Source organism: Rhinolophus hipposideros (assembly GCF_964194185.1).
Source record: "Rhinolophus hipposideros genome assembly, chromosome: 14".
NCBI classification, from domain to species: domain Eukaryota; kingdom Metazoa; phylum Chordata; class Mammalia; order Chiroptera; family Rhinolophidae; genus Rhinolophus; species Rhinolophus hipposideros.
In genome coordinates this window covers 15616766-15639642 of record NC_138060.1, presented here as the reverse complement: position 1 = coordinate 15639642, position 22877 = coordinate 15616766, and the positions used below count along the sequence as shown (strand labels likewise).

At 40.6% G+C, this 22877-nt stretch overlaps 1 protein-coding gene across 4 annotated transcripts in view; it reads left to right on the top strand.

The window, feature by feature from the left end:
* ABHD6 (abhydrolase domain containing 6, acylglycerol lipase) overlaps positions 1-22877 on the top strand; it is a 47971-nt gene that overhangs the window by 7524 nt on the left and 17570 nt on the right. For all 4 annotated transcript variants that reach the window (XM_081071508.1, XM_081071507.1, XM_081071510.1 and 1 more), the window contains 2 exons: positions 4634-4698; positions 12988-13140. In XM_081071508.1, the coding sequence (XP_080927634.1) occupies positions 13022-13140 (119 nt within the window). In that variant the 5' untranslated portion in view covers positions 4634-4698; positions 12988-13021. The remainder of the gene's footprint in view (positions 1-4633; positions 4699-12987; positions 13141-22877) is intronic.

The following is a 22877-nucleotide window of genomic DNA, read 5'->3' as shown; positions in this document are numbered from 1 at the left end:
GTAGGTCTTCGGTCCAGCTGGACTTCAGACAATCCTTATCTTTAACTTTTGTAAGGTACAACCTGTGGCTTGTTGGTAGTAGGTTTAACTACAGGGATGGCCATAATGTAATCTCTTTGCTTAATAGCCTTTGGATGGTTTGTTCTGTGTAATTCATTAATGTCTGCCTGGGTTCTGTGTCTTGGAGCATGTAGGCAGCAGGCTTGGAATCCAACCTCCTCGTTCCTTCTTTTGTAAAAATAGTCCTCGTGCCTCTTCCCTGTATTAAGATTATTAGTGTATCTCGTATCTGATTCCCCACAGTACGTGGTTGAAGAGGAGAAAGAGGAGTCATCATAACAGGAAAATATTCATTAATGGACTTGCCTCTTACAAACTTAGGACCCATTCCATCATCTCTCCCTCTGTTTTTAACCCTCATGGCCAGCCTGGCTCCAGAAGCGTCTACCTCTTGGTCATCTGTCTCTCCCAAGTCATAGGACATTTTGCAAATGTTCAACAAACAGTGGAAAGTGAAACTGTAACTTATGTAAGCAAAGCGGAATTTCATTAAATCAAAGCAAGGATGTTGGAGAACTCTTAAATAACATGTCCAGGCAATAATAGATGAGGATCTGGCAGTGTGAGACCTGTTAATTGATGAAGAAAAGAGGAAGGAGACTTGAACACCAAGAATTAAAATGCCCTTGAAAAATCAATAATGCATTTTTTGCAAAAATGTCCTCTTTTTGATAGCACTGTGATAACCAAATATTAACAGGAAAGATTTACCATACTGTAAGACAATCTATCTGAAATTTATTCTTTGTTCTCAAAATTAGCACAGGACTGCAGCTATAACTTACATTTTGTTTAGGTTCAGTATTTCCTATTGCTTTTTAAATAGACAGGTTTTGATTTTTGTTTATTTGGATAAAGTTCTAACAAAACTGTTTTAACCATGAAATTTTGCATGTGGCTTGTTATGATGCTAATTTTCCTGGGTTATACAGAGCTCTGGGGAGGAGATTCTTCCCAAAAAGAAGGTGGCTACAAGCTCACAAAGGACCCTGAATGCTGGACCTTTGTGCTGGGAACCAGAAATCTTGTCCTAATAGAAACCTGCTGCCTGTTTTTAATAGGGCTCCTTTTTGTTTAATACCAACGTTGTTCCTGCAATTAGAAAATACCGTAGGTCAATTTTACCTCTTTTAGAAATGGCAAAACCCTCTTTAATCGCCTTGCTTTTCCTTTGACTTAGGAACACAGATCCTGGCATTGGGAGAATGTTTTTGGGTGCTGAAGTTCTATTTTAGTCCCTCTGCTAATGCACACCCATATAGAGGCTATTTTAATTCCTTTCAGTCATGTGGAAAATTGTCACTTATGTGACGCTCTTTCTAGCACTTTACCTTTGAGAGGTGACCTCGGCTGATGAAGCGCATGCATTCACCGTTATTCATAGACTAAAAGCTTGTTCTGGGCTCCCCCCAAGCCTGAAGACTTTGGGGTTCTTGGAGGTAAAAGGTCAAGTGGATTTTGGATCCTCTTTTCTTTCTCCAGCAGGAGACTGGTTTGTATTTCTGTAGGGATTGCTTGTTTTAAATATGATTTCAAGTAGCTGGTTATTTCAGACTATCACCACATACCACATCTTGAACCCAGAGGTTAAAGTTCTAAGATTTGTTGGGCTAGGCCAGAGCAGGTATTGCTTGTTTCATTGCCTTCCTTCTGGCTGATATGATTTTTTTTAGAAGATACGCTGCGGGATACACTAGCCAGCTGCCTTCCAGCTGAGCCCCTGACTGATCTGCCTGCCTTTCCCGCTTCTGGCTGTGTCCCTTCTCCAGAAGACTGAGTGGAAAGGTTTTCTGGCTCTCTGATTCTTTGTCCACAGGACCTGCCTATATAGGCTGTTTCCTTGCCCACAGAGCTGCCTCAGGTGGCAGAAGCAGAGGGAGGGGGCTACGGGCTTGTCTGGTTCTCAAGCAAGAACCCCCTTGGGGAACCAGTTGCTAGCACTTTGCTACAAAGCAGGCCAGAGTGAATCCTCTTATCAGTACCTTTCCCAGGACCAAAAAGGAGATATGAATTTCTGGTTTATGGACCTTGTATGGTTCCAGGATGGACATTTTTACGTTCTACCTTTGAGTGCTGGACTTTGACCTTTACAGTTCTTTACAGACTTTGACTATAGTTCCTGCCAGGCGGACTCAACCTTTGGACAGTCACACCGGGCGTTGAGCCCCGCAGCGGTCATCTTAGTAGGCAGCCAGGCCACTATCTTGTGTAGAGAGGGAGGGCTTCTCAGCCTAACAGCATTCACATTTGTATTTCTTCTCTTATAATGAGAAACAATTAAGGCATGGTGGCTGTCTCTAATGGGCCTTTTTAGCTAGCATAGGGTCCAGGACTGGCCAGTAGAACTTTTTATGACAATGAAAAGGTTTTACTGTCCAGTATGTGGACATGTGACTACTGGGCATGTGAAATGTGTCTAGTGCAGCAGAATTGCTTTCTGAATTTTAAATTTTATTGAATTTTGATCAATTTAAATTTAAGCAGCCACATGTGGCTTAGTGGTGACCGTATTGGACAATGCAGGATAGACCATTTAATTTGAGGCATTTACATATTTATTTCTTAATTAAATAGGGAAAAATTTATGCATGCACATGGTAGCAATTCAAAAGGTACAAAAGGGTATCAGTGAAAAGTCTCTTTCATTTCTGCCCTTAGCCCCTAAGTTTCCCTTCCCAGTATCAGCCATAATTACCCGTTTCTTGTATATCTATTCAGAAACATTTCACACATATATAAGCATAATGTATATATTTCTCTCTCCGTCTTGCTCAGTGCAGGAGGTGTTATTCTATCCACTTTCTTCTGTTCCTTGCTTTTTTGAGTTCATAATGTACCTTGGAGTTTATTACCCATAGAAACAAATAGAACTGCATCATTATTTTAATGGCTTACATTTAATTTTATTTGTGTTTAATGGCTATACATTATACTTCTTTATAAAGTTATGCCGTGTTTCCCTGAAAATAAGACTTAGCCAGACCATCAACTCTAATGTGTCTTTTGGAGCAAAAATTAATATAAGACCCTGTCTTATTTTATTATAAGACCAGGTATAATATAATATAGTATGGTATAGTATAGTATAGTATAGTATAGTATAATATAATATAATATAATATAATATAATATAATATAATATAATATAATACCTGGTCTTCTATTAATTTTTGCTCCAAAAGACACATTAGAGCTGATGGTCCGGTTAGGTCTTATTTTCGGGGAAACACAGTACTACTATCATTTACTTAACAGGTTCCCTATAAGTCAGCATATGAGTTATTTCCAATCTTTTGTCATAATAAATGATATTATAACAAATAACCTTGCCAAAACATATTTTCACACATGGTCAGATATAAACATAAATTCCTAGAAGTGACTATTAGGTCAAGGGTATGGGCATTTTAATTGCTGCCAAATTGCCATCTATAGAGTTTGTTAATGGGAATGTAAACTGGTACATTGTATGAGAACATCTATTTCTCCACAGCCTCAGCAACAGTCTGTTGTTAAACTTTTTATTCTTTGACAGTTTGATAAATAAAGATCGCATTATCTTGTAGATTTAATTTGCATGTCTCTTATTATAAATGAGATTGAGCATCTTTTTATGTTTAAGAGTCACTTATGTTTCCTTTCTGGTAAATTATTCAGATCATTTGCCCATTTTTTCTATTAGGTTTTGTTGATGTTGTTTGAATTGATTTGTAGGAATCCCTTGTACATTAAGGAAATTAGTCTGTTCCCTCTGATATGTATTGACAAATTTTATTCTTGCTCATGGTATCTCTTTCCATGTGAACATTTAAAAACATTTTTATACAGTCAGCTTATTAATCTTATTGTTATCGCTTCTGGTTTTTATATCTTACTTAGAAAGACTTTGCCCAGGAAGATGTTTTAAAACAGAGTTCTCATGCTTTCTTCTAGCACTTTCATAGTTTTATTTTTTTATGTTTAACTCTTTGACCTTCGGAAATAATTCAGGGCTTTGTGGGTTGACCTGCCCTTGCCCATCTCCTCATCCTCTGCACTGTCCAGCCCCGTGTTTGAGCTGTGAGGTCCCTGCTTGCTAGCCACTCTAGTAGAAATACTCTCATTTGCCTGTTGGTTGCCACCTTTCTACCATCTTCCTATCATTTCTTTCTGAGTACAACTTTGAGGTAAATGTAACTCAGCTGGAGAAGGAGACTTTTCGTCTGTATTTGAGAGTTTCAGTTAGGTTTGGAGTCCCTTCACCTGAACATCCCGGTTCAACTTTGTAGCCTTTCTCAGCCCTGCAGCCTGGGGATCACTGTCTCACCCCCATGCTTTGTCCTCTCAACCACACATGTCTTCTGTGACCTCCTTTACACCCTCCTGTTACCTAACATGTCCTGCCCTTTGTGCAGGTTGTTTAATTGGGGGAGGGGACTAGAACAAGAGGCACCTATAAAGTCACAGGATAGTTGTACTTTGCCTGTGGCTTGGAGAATGTTCAGCCTTTAGCAAAGCCAGTGATTTGCTAGCACGTCATTCGTATTCCCTAGTATGATTTAATGTGTTGTCATTTTCTTTCTTGTGATTTCAGAACCTCATTTTCATCTTCTGCCAGAGCCAGTAGCAGTTGGGAAAGAAGGCTCTGCTCTTTGAAGAGTAAGTATGGATTTTTAACACCATAGATTACAAAAAAAAAAAAAAAAAATAGAAGAAGAAAAAAAGAAAAGCAGTCCTTAATGAACCAGGGGCTCCTCTGTAAGCTCCCTCAAAACCTCTCTGCAGGCCAACCTGTGCTGGGTGATTTCTCTGGGTCAGTAGGTCCAGTGGGAGGGCTTTGGGCACCCGAAGGTTTTCAAGCTCAGCTATGCACCCCAAAGCCCCCCCAAAACAGTTTGAAAAGACTTTGGAGCCGGGCTCTGACTTTGAAGGGAGTCTGGAAGACCTGGGAGTGTGAGGACCAGGTGTGACTCTCGAATCGAGAGGAGTTCATCAGGCAGCCAGTATATGAGTATACTCCCCACGAAGGGGACGGCATGAGGAAAGACAAAACATGAGGCTGTGTGGGGCTTTCCATGGGGGTAGGAGTTGGTTATCTGGGGTGCAGGCGGAGATGTGGGAGTCCAAGCCAGGAAGTTGCGTGGGGATCATATGGAGTGGTCAGCGTTCACATTAGACCCAAGTGGCATAATCCCTGGTGGGAACTGTGAAGATTCCTCTGGCAGCTGGTGGTGGGAGAACTGGGCTGTGAAAGAACAACCTTTACAGAAATGGGAGCAAGAAGTGAAGACCTGGACCCGATGTGGTGGCTGAGGGAGCTGTGTGTGGTCTGACTCATACAGTCTCACACCTGGTGGGATTTTTCTTGCCACCCAACATTCCTAATACATGTTGAACCAAAGTGGCATAAGGAATTGGTTGTGAAAGGCTTTCAGGGGTGTAAGGCCCCTAAAGCTGAGCTCTGCAGTAGGGTAGCTTCTATTCATATGTGGCTGTGAAGCAGTTAAAATGGGATAGGTGTCACTGAAGAACTGAACTTTTAACTTTATTTAATTGACTTAAATGGAATAGTCACTCATCATTTAACAGTGCGTGACTATTTGGACTTGGACAAGTTGGCTCCAGGGCTGGCACATCACCACCATTATTACATAACAGGAGTGGGGAGCAAGTGGGAAGAGTGGAAGATGCATTGGAGTCTGGGAGGCTAGACTGATGGAGATACTGTCAGCAGAAATCAGTGAGTCAGGAGGAGGGAGAGAGAGATGTCTGCTATGTTATGGGATTGTTGGACTGTAGGGGTGGTCAAGCAGGTTTTTGGAGAAGTCTGGAAGGACGTCCTATCTAGGTATGTTGATTTTTTAAATTATCTGCAGGAGGCAATGGTGGAGGATATAGGAATGGAGAGCGCTCTAAGGAAGACAGAGGAGAGTATTATGGGAATATCCGGGGGAGAGAGAGGAGAGCACCTCAGGACCCAGGCCAAGAGTGCTCATAGCCATGGTTTATTTCAACAGCAGGGCTGTCAAAGCTGCAAAGTATAGAGGACGAATGTGCTTGGCCAGAGTGAGGGGGAGACAAGAAGGCCAGGAGGACAGAGGTGCCCCCTTTATGGCAGTAATCCCGGGGGGCATGTCACCTCTCCGTGATAACTGGCCAAGCTGAACTTCCTGCCTGGACATTTCAGTGTGATTTTCTTCCATGATAGAGAAGCTATACATGACAAGGAGGTAGAATTGCCCATTTCTTGAATTATTCTGTCTCCTCAATCCTGGGGCTTCCACAGAGGAGAATCTTACCGTGTTTGTATCTTTTTCAGCTGTTGATCATTAATGATAGTATTGAAGAATTGGTTTATCTTTGTTAAGACCCTAGTTTCAGAAATTAGTGTTAGGTAGGTGCAACAATATTTAACAGCTGGGATATTATACTCAGATTTCAAGAATGTAGTGTTTTCCTGGTGGAAAATAGCGTGGAAAGAATTTTCATACTGCAGAACTAGAGGAAAAATTATAAGCAGCACTGGACAGTTTTAAAAAGACACCGGCAGGAATAAGGTAATGAGTTCACTATAACGTTAGCATGTTACTTGCTCTTAAACCAGTTCTAGAGAAGTGCAAAGAATGTCAGTGGTGATACCGAACTCTGTGCCTTGTTCATAACTGATGCAAAATGAGTATCTGCTTGCAGCAGGCACTGAGGGAAGGCAAAATGTAACTCAAACCAGGGACACCTACAGGATTGGAATGAAATGCAGGTCATGCCATTGACTAGCCAGGTGACATTGGGGGCATTTATTAATATGGAGTGGTCAGCGTTCACATTAAGCCTCAGTGTCTCCATCTTTAAAATGGGGGAAATGCTTCCTACCTTACAATGCCGTGAGGGATAAAATGAGAGGATGTAAATGAACTGCCCGTGCAGGGCCTGGCATATAGTAGTTAATAAATAAAGGCCATTGCTCTTCTATTTAGCTATGGTGGTAGTGGTCATGGTTGTTATCGTTGCTCTTGTTATAATAATAATCATTATTGTGAAAAGAACTTTATCAAATTTGATGAAATAGGGATAGATATCTAAGGAAAGGCAAGAGTCTATGAAAGTGTTTACATTGTATTTATTCTTGGAATTTTGCTTTGTACCCATGATGAAGGTATTAAAACTCAGGATTCCCAGTTTTCAAAATCTGAGAACATTAAAAGACAACTGTGACCCGTTATGCCCGACCCCTAGCCCCAAAGTAAACTTGGGAACATAAGATGCAAAGTATCCTCTATCCAACTAATCTTTGTCCCTGTGTTCAGAGATAAAGGCTCCAAATGCACAGCTTGAATGTTAACAGGAGGAGGCAGGAGCAGGTGCTGGCCCGGGATGTGAGAGTGTGTGTCCCTCCCTGGTGCCCTAACCAACAGCTGTCCTTACTGACATCGCCTTTCTGCGCACTGTGCTGCAAGGCCACCCACATCACTGACTTTAACACTAGGGTGCCTCCCTTTACACAACAGATATACAAAACAGGTGCCTTCTTCTTTTTAAATCCATTCAGGAATAAGCCTTATCAAGCAACAAATGTTTATCAGGTACTGTTTTATACAATGTGTGACAATTAAGTTCGCGAACTTATCCTAGAAAAAGTGCTACATACCTTATTGCTGAATATCATCTTGGTCACCTTCAAAGTCCTCCCCTTGGGAAGCTATGCACCGATGCCAGCGTCTAGTCCCCCTTTCAAAGCAATTTTGGGACTGTTTTTCTGAAATGGCCATCAGAGCTGTCATCATATTACTTGATGTCCTGAGTGTCATCAAAATGTCTTCCTTTCTATATTTCTTTTACCTTTGAGAAAAGAAAGAAGTCATTGGGGGCCAGATCAGGTGAGGAGGGAGGGTGTTCCAATACAGTGATTTGTTTACTGGCTAAAAACTCCCTCACAGACAGTGCCGTGTGAGCTGGTGCATTGTCGTGATGCAAGAGCCGATGAATTGTTGGCGAAAAGTTCAGGTCGTTTTCGTCTAACTTTTTCACACAGCCTTTTCAGCACTTCCAAATAGTAAACTTAACTGTTCATCCAGTTGGTACAAATTCATAATGATTAATCCTTCTGATATCAAAAAAAGCTAGCAACATCATTTTGACTCTTGATTTGGACTGATGGAACATTTTTGGTCGTGGAGAAAGGACTGACTTCCATTGTGCACTTTGACACTTTGTTTCAGGATCGTATTAGTACACCCATTTATCCTCACCAGTGATAACACAGCCCCAGACATTATCTTGCCTCTCCAAAAGGTCTTGGCAAACTTCAACTCTCCTTTGCTTTTGTTCATCGGTGAGCTCCTTCGGAACCATTTTTGCACACACCTTTCTCATGCCAAGATTTTCTGTGAAGATTTTCCTAACTATTAATCCATCAATGTTTACTTGGTCTGCTATGCTTCTCACAGTTAGCCGACGATTTTGACGCACAATTCGATGAATTTTTGCATTGTTTTCGTCAGTTCTTTATTACTGGCTACCCTGACCTCTCTTCATCAGTGGCACATTCTCTTCCCTCAGAAAAACGTTTAATCCATTTGTACACTGCCATTTTCTTCATGGCATTATCCCCATAAACTTGGACTAACGTGACCCTGATTTCACTTCCAGTCTTGCCAGGTTTAACAAGAAATTTAATGTTTGTTCGTTGCTCTAATTCAAGCTCAGACATTCTCATATCAGCACACAAAAACACGCAACAAGAATAATGAACGCCACTCAGCAAGATACTGCCCCACGTTGACACGAGCACATCGGTGAGACACTGATATACCAAGGTTATGAAACCTTACTGAGCTGTTTGTACAGTGCTGCCAATGTAAGCGCACCGTGGCAAGTTTGCAAACTTAATTGTCAGACCTCGTATTCTGGAAAAATAGAAAAGGGAACAAGAGTCTTGTGGCGGCAAGCCAGATTCTACTCTTTAATTGCATAATTTAAAAAAAAGTCACCAGAGTAGGAAAAGACCGAAGAGATGATTTGGATGAACGTTCTCATTTAATAGATGAGGAAACCACTGTCCTGCAGCTGGCGTGTGGAAGAGCCTGATAGGAGAGAGCCAGCTGGAATGCCTTCCCCAACCTGGTGCCCATCCGTCACACGAATGTGCCCCAGTGGCAGACATTTGTGTATCATCATGATTTTCACCAGATCCAAGTATTACCTAGTTAGCATTTTTCTTTAAATTGAAACGTTTTTTAACTTCATGTTAAAAATTAATTTCCATTCCTACCATAAATTGAAAGTATTCATAAAAATCAACACAAGGAAGCAATATTATTAAATAACTAGATACTGTTGCCTGCAGTATCTAGTTAGAGAGCGGTTTACATACTACAAGTTTCTCTGACCTACGCAGGACTAAAAAAGAACTGAAAAGATAACTTTTGTATATCTTTTGTTATCTTTTGTGTGGCAGTGTTATCTAGTGCTATGTAGCCCTGAAACATTATTTAGTAGTCTCCTGTTCCTGAAGGTCACCTTGCAAACATCAGTTGTTCCGGCTCCATGCTTTGGGAAACAACACATTCCACCGCTTAGTGGACTTTTGATCACTGGGTTCTGGGTTCACAAGGCTTCAGTTTTTCTGTTTCCAGCAGAGTATCCTATAAACCAGAGGTGTCCAAACTTTTTTCAACGTTTTTTACCAAGGGCCATATGCGGTAAAATACATAAAAACAGCCGGGCCACTCACTCGAGGTGAAGTACGTATTGCCTCACCTAGTTTATTTAAGTAAACTAAATATATTTTTGGAATTTGCTGCGGGCCAATTAACAATGGATTGGGGACTGCAGTTGGCCCGCGGGCCGCAGTTTTGACATCCCTGCCAAACCCCAGCAGGCTAGGAGAGCTGCCTTATGGAAAGCTAGGCTAAGTCCTTTGTAACATGAAGGATATTGCAGAGGTAGGAAGAATCACCTACTTTTTTTTTTTTTTTATCTGTACGGAATACTCAGAAAGCACTCGTTTCTTCACCCAGGGCCTATCTATGTTTGACCTCGTCAGGAAAAGTGTGCAGGATTCCCTGTAACGAGTCCTAACCTTGCTAAATTGATCATGCTCTACAAAAGCTCCTTATTGAAGACTTTAGTCTGCCATTAAAAGAAGATGGAGCCAGATAAAACTTTCCCCAAAACTGACTGTAACGTCGCAGCAGGTACCAACAAAACCATGAGGTTTCTTTGTGGTGACCATTACCTCACGGTGTGGCGGCTGTTGCCAGTGTCAGAGTCTGTGACATACACGGCTTTGGGCATAAAGCATTGTAATTCCTACTCCAAAGGAACATTGTGAAATTAACTTCCTGCAGCTCAAGAATCGGAATCCCTTGTGACCCTTGTCAGTTTTTAAGGACTTTGTGTGACGTGGAAAAGTCCTCTTGAAGCTGACAGTTCCCATCTTGTTCAACTCTTTTGTGGCCCACAACGTTCTAACAGATTTGTAAAATGCCCTTCACTCTGCTGATAATTTGCTTACCCCTTGATGGTGAGGCCTTTTAGCGTTGTAAATTGTATCTATAGGTGACTCCTCTGGGGAGTTTTATAATTACTGATAGAGGAAAAAAGTCTCTTACAGAATCATTTGGGAATGGTTGTCCCTAAAACAAACAGGATTGAGCCCATTGTGTAACTTTATTTTTTATTCATTCATTTGCATTTTATTTGTGTCCTATGCTATTCTAGGCACTGAGGAAGTACAGATATGATTATTCCTTCCTTCCAGGAGCTCTGGTTCTGGAAGGAGAAACAAGCCCATGGCTTAAGTGTGCTGGAAAAAGTGTTTACCGTGACTGAAAAACTGAGAGGACAGTTGAATCTGAAACATAGACAGTGCTTCTGCCTCTGAGAAGGTGGCAGCTTTCATTCCCATAGACTCGGGACTGTACCCAGATAAAATGTGTGTGAATAACTGAAAAGAAGCATTTAACCCTCCTGTCCATTGCATCTGTCTCTCCTAGACAGTGAGGGACCTGTTATGCCAAACCTCTTCAAAGAGACGAGACATCTAAATACAGCTGTCACATCTTCATGGAGAAATTAGGGATGACAAGTGTGGGTATTTAACAGCAAAGATTACAAAGATTGAGAAAAGGACATTTGAAAAAAATTAGACAAAGTGGAGTTTAGTGCAGAGGGAGGAGGTAGAAGTCAGAAACCTGTTTTATAATCATGACTCTATCAGCTGAGTGACTGAGCAAGTTACTTAACCTCTCTGATTTCCTCAGCCTATAAAACAGAGGATAAAACACCCCTTGCCTGTTTGACAGGGTTGGTGTGCTGTTATCAAGGCTTGGCAAATTATAGCCCACAGACCAAATTCATCCTGCAGCCTATTTTTTAAGATAAAGTTTTATTGGCATGCAGTCATGCCCATTCATTGCATGTTGTGTGTATGGTTGCTTTCTCACTACAAAGGCAGATCGAGTCATTGCGACGGAAACCCTGTGGCCCACAATGCCAAAATATTTATCATCTGGCCCTTTACCGACCCCTGCTCTCAGTGGTTGTGAAAAAATGCTGTGCCATTATGAATTCATTAGAAAATTGACAGATGGAGGTATATGGAGATTGATGGAGGTTGATGGAGGTATATGGCAGAGATCCCTGCATTTCATAGGAAATATAGGGAAGACCATGATTTACTAGATACTGATACTCTTTCTTGAAGAAGTCTCTCTTTTTTATATTTGGTGAAATGCATACTTAACACACGTGGCTGGGAATCCTCAAGTGGCAAAGGGCCACAGATGGCCTACAGGTTCTTGCAGGTGTTGTTTTCTCTATTGGGGAAGATGGTGGGACTTGAAATGTTTTTTCTTCCATGACAAAAATGAACCACGTTGTGAGCTCATGAGACAGGAGTGGGTGGGGCTTCTGGTTGAACCCTGATTTCTAGGATACCTAGAAATGGGTCAGGCCCTAGTCAGGGTGCTGGGGACACAGTCCCTGCCCTCTTGGAATGCACAGTCTCTTCTTCAGATGTGTCCGTCAAGTCTTCAGGAAGACATCAGAAAGTACACTGAAAACTCTGCTGTTTTGATTTGTTCTCTTCTTTTTAATGCTTATTATTTATTTTTTGAATAGGCTATACATATACATGATAAATAACCAAAATATTTTAAAAGGTAGACCATGAAAAACAAGTCTCCCTTCTAGCCCTAACACCCAGCTATCTAGTTCCCCAACTTAGATGTAACCAGAGTTACTGGTAGAGCATACAGTGATATTCTGTGTGCATGTAAGCATTCACGCGTAATGTATAGTTTTTCCTTTTCTTTCTTTAAGGTCCTCTGTCCTCCCTAACTTTTAATTTTTTAAAATTGCTATAGATAGTTTTAAACCTGAAGAACCTATAGAAAAGTTGAAGATTACCATGTAACCTTCACCTGTGTTCACCAATGGTTAATGTTTCACCATATCGCTTTATTTCTCTCTCCTCTCTGCCAAGCAACCAACACACACACACACACACACACACACACACGTTGTTTTTTTCTCTCCTCAACTTTTAAAAGTGAGTAGCAGATATCTCTATACTTTACCTCTTAATACTTCAACAGACATCTCCTAAGAGCAAGTACATTCTCCTACATGCAAAGGTAACTACGACTTCACCATCACACTCAAGAATTGAGTATCTTTATCACTGATACAATCATATTATCTAATATCCAGTCCATACTCAGATTTCCCCAATTGTTTTAACAATTTCCTTTATAGCTTAAAATAGAATCCGGGGTTCTCTCAATGATTCTTCGTTACATGTAGTTGTCAAGCCTATCTAATTTTTTGAGCAATTGCCTGCTTTTGTTTCCTCCTTATCTTTATCCTCATTCTGGGTCCTGCACTTTTCCCTTTTGCTTCTTCACCTTTTCTCCTGAGACCGGGTTGCAATACTGTCACTCTCTTCAGCCCCTGCAGGTGCCAGCCAGCCTTAAAGAGCGGAATGGATCTTGACGTGATTAACATGTTTGTGATCGCAGGCGGGACGCTGGCCATCCCAATCCTGGCCTTTGTAGCCTCGTTTCTCCTGTGGCCTTCAGCGCTGATAAAAATCTATTATTGGTGAGTTAATTTTATCATTACAATTTTCAAGGGCATCATATTATAATAGTGTCATCTTCTCTGCTTGTCCTTTTGGATGTTGTTGTTCAACATTTTATCATGAAATATTTCAAACATATGGAAAAGTTGAAAGACATCCTGTTTTGAATTTTGGGAGTGTTCCTGAAGAATTGGTCATAGCTTCTCACCAGGTAAATCCTTTCAGGTTTCTGTTAGTCTTTGCCCAGGAGGCCGCTCTCACTCCCAGAGTCACTGACTCTTCTTTAAGCAAGGATTATGCACGTTTATGGGGATTCCTTATAGTTTTCTTGGTCACTGGAGTCTGATCCAGTGGTGCTCTGACGGGTGCAGTGATGTGTGCTAATAAATGAATTAGAAAGAGCAGGACTGGGGAGATGGCATGGGTAGCACAGAATGGTTTTAGATTTGTGCTAAAAGCATTCATTACCAAAGTAACAAAAAGAAAAACACGTTTCCAAACCTTCTGTCATTCTTGTACCACCTTTATCATGCTTGCCCTATCTGCATACCACCTCTGCTTTCATATTTTCTCTAGAGTGAGTTACTTTTTTTTTTGTAGCCTAAGTCAATTTATTTTAAGAGTAATATAGATGTCGTTATCTTAAGTGGAAATCTTGCCATACTTACCATAAATAGTAAATTAATATAAAGATACAAACATACGTAAGTGCCATTCAAACAATTGTAGCCTAGATATTGCTACCTACCGAAGACTCTGTGTCTCCTTTCTCTTTGTTCCCAAATCTAAGAGAGCAGTGAAAGATATAGCAGCCCTGAACACAGCCTTTCTCCTCAATGGAATCAGAAGGTTAACAGTTGAAAAGGGAGTTACTTCCTCAGGAGGCTTCAGTGACTTTTCATGCCACCGTCCATTTACCAAATCAGATCACCCTTCCCACACCCATGCTCTGCATCCACTGGTGAAGGAAATACAGAAGGTTTCTCCTTGTGTCCTAGGGAAGCACATGGAGATTTCAGTATGACTTCGGGAAGTTAGAACTACCTCCTGTGCACAAAAAGACAAATGCAGGGAGGTTGCACTTGTGCCCTTTAACTGCCCTCCTTTCTGGCTCCCTTTTGTTTCATCAGAGTGTGGAATTTTCCACCTGCCAGCCAGTCTCTGATCCTTGAAAAGAAGCTAATTGAACAGAAGGGAGCTTTTCTTCTGTCGCTCTCGCTGGGGAGGTGATAACCCCTTCAGAGGCTCACTCGGGACTCACCTCTGCATTGATGAAGCTGAGACTCCAGCTGTTTAAACGCTGTTGCCCTGGCAGTGCTGGCAGCAGGAGTGCTTTGGGGCCAAGACTCCCATGTAGCCTGACATGGAGAGGCCAGATTTGTGTGCCCCTCGTGTCCCTACAGAGGCACAGTGGACCTCTACACACAAATGCCTTTTTTTTTTAAACCAAATCAAAGTGAAGCAGGGCTTCAGTGATGTAGCCCGTAGCCATGGATATGGCTGCATACGGAAGTGGCATTATATAAAGGCTCCTTCCGTCCGACACATGCAGAAACTAGCCCCTGTGCTATACAGCCCTCCCACCCCCAGGTTCCTTGAGCCATCAGAAGGCTTTCAGAGTCAGTGTCAGAATAATTTTGATACATGATCTTCAAAGAGAAAAAAGAACTTCATAGTAAATAATTCACTTTATTATTGAGTTAAAATTCACATGACATAAAACTCACCCTTTTAAAGTGTGTAAGTCAGTGTTTTTTAAATATATTTACAGTATTGTACAGCTATTCCCATCATCTAATTCCAGAGCATTTCCATCTCCCCCAAAGGACCCCCCAAACCTGTTAGCAGTCACTCCCAGCTTCCCCCTCCCTCATTCTCTGGTAACTAGTAACTATGTTTTAGCTCTTTGGATTTGCCTATTGTGGACATTTCATATAAATAAGATCATACAATTTGTGGTAGCATGTATCAGTACTTCATTCATTGTTGTGGCTGAATAATAGTCCATGCTATAGTTACATCATATTTTATTTGTCCACATGATTGTTTCCATTTGGGGCCACTATATGTAATGCTACAGAGCAAGTAAGTCACTTTTATTAATAAATAGTACCACCAACAACCAGAGGTCCCACAGAGCAGAGCTGTCCCTTCTTGTCAGTACAGAAGCGTGTGCTCTCAAAGCCTGCCCATGTCTGTCACTCAGCTCAGAGCTATGGCTGCAGGACAAACACAGTGCTCTTTATTTTGTGAACTTGGGTGCACAGGCCAAGAAGAAACCCTGCTGGTTGGGGAGGATGAAGATCCTAGAAAACCTTTTAGATCATGCCAGGTAGCATCATGCCAGGGGGACTGTGACGATAATAATAGAACCATGATGCCATTGCAGATGCCGCTGGAATCCCGTGAGTGGCTTCCCCCAGCACACCCCACCCCACCGAAATGCACTGCCTCGTTCCTTCCAATTGCCTCACTGCAAGTGACATTTACACAGTGGTTGTCGTAGGATGAGCAGCTTTGCCATGAGTCACTATGTCCCTTTACCATCCCTAATTTGCTCAACTGCCCTTAGTGCCCACCAGTGGGGTCACCCTGCAGACCTGGGTTGGTCAGGTTAATCTTTAGGATTGCTCCGTGGATAGAAACAGCAGGCATTAGGGGGAGCTGAGCATCCCAAACACCCCCGCTGCCCTGCCATATGAGCATGAGGGCGTGGTGAAGTCATCACATCGTGCTCCTGCCTGGGCTTCCCTGTGAGGGCTTCCGAGCTCCGCAGGGAACAGGACTAGGGATCCCCGGGAGGCTGGTCATCAGAGCAGCTCTCTCTAGGTCTGTGTGTCCCTGGAGCATGGCCAACCCATTTCTACCGTGATGGTGGACTATGGTTGCTCCTGCACGAGGTACCAAACGCTTCACTGCGTTTCCATAGAACCATAACCGGGGAGCCCGGGGCCGCTGTGGGTGGCATCAGGGGCAGCTCCGGTTTTCATTGTGTAAATTATCAGGACTGTTCATGGAATGAAAAAGACTGAGAGTTTTAAAAATTTTGGTTTTCCCAAAGAAACTCAGTGGTGAAATCAAGGTAAGAAATCATAAGAGAGAAAAAGGAATAACAATTGGAAAAGAAGAAAACTGACATTGTTTGCAGAGGACATGATTGTGTACCTAGACAGTCCAAAAGACTCTATAGACAATTCGTTAGAATTAATAAGTGAATTTGGCAAGACTGTTAAATACAAGATAAACAAAAATCGGTCATATTCCTATATAACAGCAACAAATGCAAAATGAAAAAAAAATTAATGATACCATTTGACCATAGTATCAACAAATAAAAGATACCTAAGATTAAATAACAATGTAGAAGGCCTCTATACAAAAAACTACAAAGTATTAGAGAAATTTTGAAAGATCTAAATTGATGGAGAGATAGACAATATTCGTGCATTGGAAGACTTTCTATCATAGAGAGGTCAGGTTTCCCCACAATGATCTACTGACTCGGTGTGTACCCATTTAAAACACCAGCAGATATTCTTTTATGGAATATAATAAACTTATTTTTAAATGTACAAGGAAAAGCAAAGAGCCAATTAAGCAAGACCGTCTTGAAGGAGCACAATGCTAGGTGATTTACACTACGAGCCCTCAAGACTAAAATTGTAAAGCAACTGTAAATCAAGAGAGAATGAAATTGGCACAAAGAAGAACAAATAAACCAATGGGACAGGAGAGTCCAGTAAGACATACACGTAGATGAGTCAGTCTTTTGAATTATGACAAAGGTAGCACTACTCTGCTGCGGAGAAAGGGAACTGAGTCACTTAGATATTCTTCTGGAAAAAAAGTTAATATTGACTTCTCTGGCAGGCAGAATTCCTAAAATAGCCCCACAAAGATTTAGCTCTCTAATCCCCGGAACCTTGTGAATATGATGAAATAGCACTCCCCTGGTTATATGATATACAGTTGACCAATTAAAGGAGAGATTATCTAAATAGGCCTGATCTAATAATCACTTAGACCTTAAAAGTGGAGGGGCTTCCAAGCATGAGAAGGACTCAGTGCTGTTGCTAGTTTGAAGTTGGAGAGGGCCATGTGACAAGGAATGTTCTAGGAGCAGAGAGCCCCTGGCTGACAACCAGCGACCTCAGTCCAACACCACAAGGAACTGAATTCTTTTTAAAACCTGAATGAGCTTACAAGATGATTTTTCCCCCCTAGAGATTCTAGATAGCTCGCTGATGCCTTGATTTCAACCTTGTGATACCTTAAGGAGAGAACCCAGCTGAGCTCATCAGAATTGTGAACTAATAAATGGGTGTTGTTTTAAGCTGCTAAGCTTATGATAATTTGTAACTCAGCCACAGAAAAGAATACAGCTTCATCTCTAACCTCATACCACACACAAAAATTGAATCCAGGTGGATTGTAGATCTAAATGTGAAAGGTGAAATAATAAAACTTTTAGAAGGAAACATAGAAAAACTTCGTAAGAGAGCTTATCCAGATGGCCAATATGAAATGGTGCTCAACGTCATTGGCCATAAGGGAAATTCAAATTAAAAGCACGATGAGATGCCATTATACACCCAACAGAATGGCTAAAATGAGAAAGGCTGACTGACAATTCCAAGTATTGGCAAGGATGTTGTATTAACTTCCTGTGGCTGCTGTAACAAATTACCACAAACTGGGGGACTTAAAAACAACAGAAATTTATTCTAGAAAACCTAAATCAAGGCATTGGCAAGGTTGGTTCCTTCTGGAGGCTCTGAGGAAGAATCTGTTCAATGCCTCTTCCCTAGCTTCTGTCGGTTGCCAGCAATCCTTGGCAATTCTTGACTTGAAATTGTGTCACTTCAATCTCTGCCTCTGTCTTCACATGGTGTTCATCTTCAGTGTGTTTCTGTGTCCCGATTTCACTCTTCTTGTGAGGACAAGAGTCATACTGGATTTGGGGCCAACTCTAATCCATTATGACCTCAACTGAACTTGATTACACCTTGATTACACCATATTTCCAAATAGGGTCACAGTTACGGGTTCCAGGTAGACAAAGAATTGGGGGGGGTGGAGTTACTGTTCAACCTGGTACAGATGTGGAGCGACTAGAATCTGGTATATTGTTGATGAAAGTATAAGTTGGTTTACCCACTGGAAAACTATTTGGTAAAATGACCACTAATTTCACCCAACAGAAATGAGTATATATGTTGATGAAAAGACATGTACAAGAATGCTCCTTAGCAGCTTCATTCATAATACCTCCAAACTTGAAACACCCAACTGTCCATTAATACTCTAATAGATAAATAAATTGAGGTATAGCCATGCAATCATTCATACAATGGAATACTATACAACTATGAAAAGTAAAGAAACAGGGCTATACTTTACAATATGAATGATCCTCACAAACATAATATTGAGTGAAGGGAGACAGATATGAACAAATACTTATTGTTTGATGAAGTTCTAAAACGGATTAAATGCTCCTGGAGAGATGAAAGTGGGGTAGTGCTCACCTTTAGGGGGTAGTAATGGGGAGAGACATGAGGTGGGCCCCTGGGATGCTGACCATATTCTAGATCCTGGATGGCAGATACTCGGGTTCATTCACTCTGTACAAATTCATCAGGCTATACCCTTACAATTTGTGTGCTTTTCTGTATAACTTACACTTCAATTAAAAGTTTCTCTTAAAAAAATAACAATAAAGGATGTGGAGGAATTGAACCCCTCACATACTCTAGTAGGAATGTAAAATGGTGCAGCTGCTTTGGAACGGTCTGGCATTTCCTCATAAGGTTAAAAAAAAAAGTGAGCTACTAAGTGGCGCTGCAGTTCCACTCCTAGGTATTAACCCAAGAGAACTGAAAGCATATGTCCACATAAAAACATGGACGTGAATGTTCGTAGTGGCAGTTTTCACAGTAGCCACAATGTAGAGACAATCCATGTTCATCAACATGAATACATAAAAAAATGTGGCATTTTCATACAATGTGATATTATTTAGCCTTAAAAAGGAATGAACTATTGATACATTCTATAATATGGATGTATGACTCAACTTATACAAGGTACCTATGAGACAGGTTAGCTAGCATGTCCCCAGATAGACAGGGAGGTCCCTGGTGGAATAAACAAAGACAGCCTATCCTAAAACTCCAGGTTTTGAAATCACTCCTTCCTCCAGGACAAAATGTAACAGTGCCTTGAGGTTAATCATGAAATTCCTTTTGGCCTGATAAATGGAGCAGATCTGATAGACAAGAGTGGATTGTTTTGCTCATTCCTTCAGGATGGGCCAAAAGAATAAACCTGGTAGACGAATTTCATTAGAAGGTGCCAGTTCCCTTCTTCAAACAGCTCCCCAAACAGACAAGGGAAGGTATAAAGGTAAGAGCTTTTGCTTCAGTCATTCAGGACCCACTCCTGCTTGGGAGCTCTGACTCTTTGCTTTCAATAAACTATCCTCTTTTTAAAGCTCTTTGCCTCTCCTGGGTCCGTGTTTCCATTCTTTGGTCTCACGAGACATGATCTCGGCACTCACTCACTTATTCACTCACTCAAAAGTGCCCTACATCGTTTGGAGACTCACAGAGACATATTCCTCCTTCACCTAGACTGGGCAAACTCGTAGAAACAGAAATTAGAATAGAGATTACAAGGGGCTAAGGGCAGGGAAGGAGTGGAGTTTTTGTTTAATACGAGTTGATACATAACTTTTATTTGGGATGACGAAAAGTTCTATAAATGAGTAGTGGTGATGGTTGATGTACAACATTTTGAATGTACTTAATTCCACTAAATTGTGCACTTAAAGTGAAATTGGTAAGTTTTATGTTATCTGTATTTTACCATGGGGAAGAAAGAAAAGAAATATATAAGTATTTTTCTTCAGAAGTTCCTGTAAACAAGCAAAGGAAACACTTGTAAAACAAAGGGTCTGGACCCTGGGAGCCTTTCTCAAAGAGGAACCCCATGGAGGCTGCCTTTTTGGGCTTCAGTGCCATCTGTCCCTGAAACAGGAGCAGTTTGGCTTTTGTACCAAGATTGTTTGTAAAAGATCTTGCTCCTGAGACATTTGTTCATCCCAACTTAATTCGTCTCTGTTTCTGTTCTGTCGGCTTACAGCTATTTCTAATCTCTGCCTTTGTAATATTTATGATTTAGAGGTAATTTATTCTCTATTTCCTTTTTTTCTATTTATTCTCTATTATCCTTAAACCAAAGAAGCTGGGTTTATTTGTTTGTTTTTTTCCATAATTTTTGAACCGATCTGATAGCTTAAGGAGTCTTCTTTTCACTCTCTCATTGAGAGGATCACTTGAAATTACTGAAAATGTTGGTTCTCCAGCTCCTTGTTTCCAAAGCCTAGGTGAAGTTTTCCATTGGACGTACTGATTAAATGATTAGTGCCAAAGAGCTCCACCTGGTAACGAAGATGCCCTCAATTCCTGAGCCTGGTCCTCAGGCGGTTTGTCTCACCCCTTCACTCTGGCTTCCAGTCATGCTTCGTTATCCTCCATGCCCTGGCCTCGCTGTGCACACCTTCTGGCTCACCTTTCTGCATTGTCTCCAGCTAATAGCTGTGGTGTATCCAGATGCCTATTCAAACCTCACTTTTTCTATGAGGTCCTTCTAGCTCTTCCTTGATTTTGTACTGTATTTTATAGTAGAGTTGTAGAGAATTTGAAGATTATAAAAAGGCAATGCAGAGAAAACATAAATTACCCATGACCCCTCAAATCATTTTCTTCACTGCCTCTTTTGTTCTCACCACCTCTTTCCCCCACCTCATCTGTATATATTTTTTAAAACATTTTTAACAGAATTAGAATTAATAGTATTAAAAAATTGGGTCCTATGGTTTCGTATGATACCACGTCATAAACATTTTCCAGTGTTATTGAATATTCTTTGAAGATCTCATTTTTAATAATAGCAAATATTACATTGTTTGGATACATTATAATTTATGTAATAAATTTTCTATTTATGGACATTACGTTAATGCTATTTTTTTTTCTATGTGAAATAACCCTGTCTTGGACATCTTCAGAAGTATTTTTTTAAAAAGATTTCTGCTTATTTTCTTTGGACAGATTATTCCTGGAAGTATAATTACTGGGTCAAAAGGCATGAGGTTGTTAAAGACACCTGATGCTTTAGTTCCACACTGCTCTCTGGAAAGGCTGAATAGTATAATTGTTTTTTTAAAGGCATTTTTTCCAATTTAGAAATCCATTAGAAAGGTATATCTGGTTGTGATACTCATTTCTTTAATTGTTAGTGAAGTTGGACATGTTTCCTATGTTTCTTAATCATTAATATCTCTTCTACACTGGGTAATCTTTTCACTTATTTTGCCCAGTGTTGAATTGGAGCCTTAGCGTGGTTCTTATCATTTTGTAAGCTTTTTATATATTAAGGTTATCCATCTGTGCCTGTCATATTTGTTGCAATTTTTCTCACAGTTTTCCTTTGAATTGGCAAGTGATATATTTTGAAGGATAGAATTTTTTTTATATAATACTAATTATTATTTATTGAATACTTGCCATGTTCTGGGCATCGAGTAAAACTGTCTATGGGTGGTGGCAGGTTAGCTCAGCTGGTTAGAGCACGGTGCTTGTAGCACTCAGGTTGCCGTTTCGATCCCCACATGGGCCTCTGTGAACTGCGCGCCCACCTTAAAAAAAAATGTGTACATGGATTATCTCATTTAATCTTTACCATATCCTCACATTATAGATGGGAAAATAGAGGGTCAAGATCATATAATCAATAAATAAAAATGAGCTGGGATATGAATGAATGAGTGAACAAATGTATGCTGTAGTGCATGATTTAGAATTTTGAAATAATGCTTGCTTTGTCATAAAAAGAGTTTCAAGCTAGCCAATTTTATTGTACTTTTAATATTTTGAATAGTCAATACATTCATTGAAAAAGTACTAAAGGAAATGGGATAAAATCTCCCTCCCACTGCTATTCCCTCTCCACCTACTTCTCACTATATACCCACCTCCACTCCAGATACCTATCTTAATAGCATCTCACATATGCTCCCCTGCTTTTTGTATGTAGATCCAAACAAACATGAATATATATCCTCGTCTCCCCTCCCCTTGTTTTACACAAAGGGTTAAAACCAGTCAATTTAGGCTATTTGCTTTTGCAAGACGGCTACCTCTTTGGTGCAAAGTATACCACAAAGTGAATCTCTGATTGAGTTAATTATCTTTCATCTTGGAGAGATTCTTCATGCAGAGAGTTCAATTTGTTTAGATGGTAATTTCGTATTGAAATCAATTTCAGGCCAAACTCCAGCACTGCCAAGTCTTATGTAACCAGCAGAATCTGAGTTTTCAATGAGCTGCCATATGTTGTAAGGAATAAAACCAGAGGACCAATGCCGATAGTTCTTAAGAGATAAGTTCTCACTTTCAAAATCTCTAGAAAATAAAATACATATTTTGCAGGGCGGGGTAGGATATGATTTATTGTCTTTATCCACTGGAGTGGAAATAATGTCTGCACAAAACCAAATGTTTGTTACTATAACATCTGCATCACAATTAAAATCTAAACCGTTTTTAAAAAAAAAAAAACAGTCAACTCCATCAAAATCCACTACGTCAGAGTCAATACCTTCTTTAAAGCCACAGTACAACTTAAATATGGTTCAGACTCAAATGCAGAACTTTGATTGGTTAGAAAGCTAATTAAACCTCCACCTTGCTCA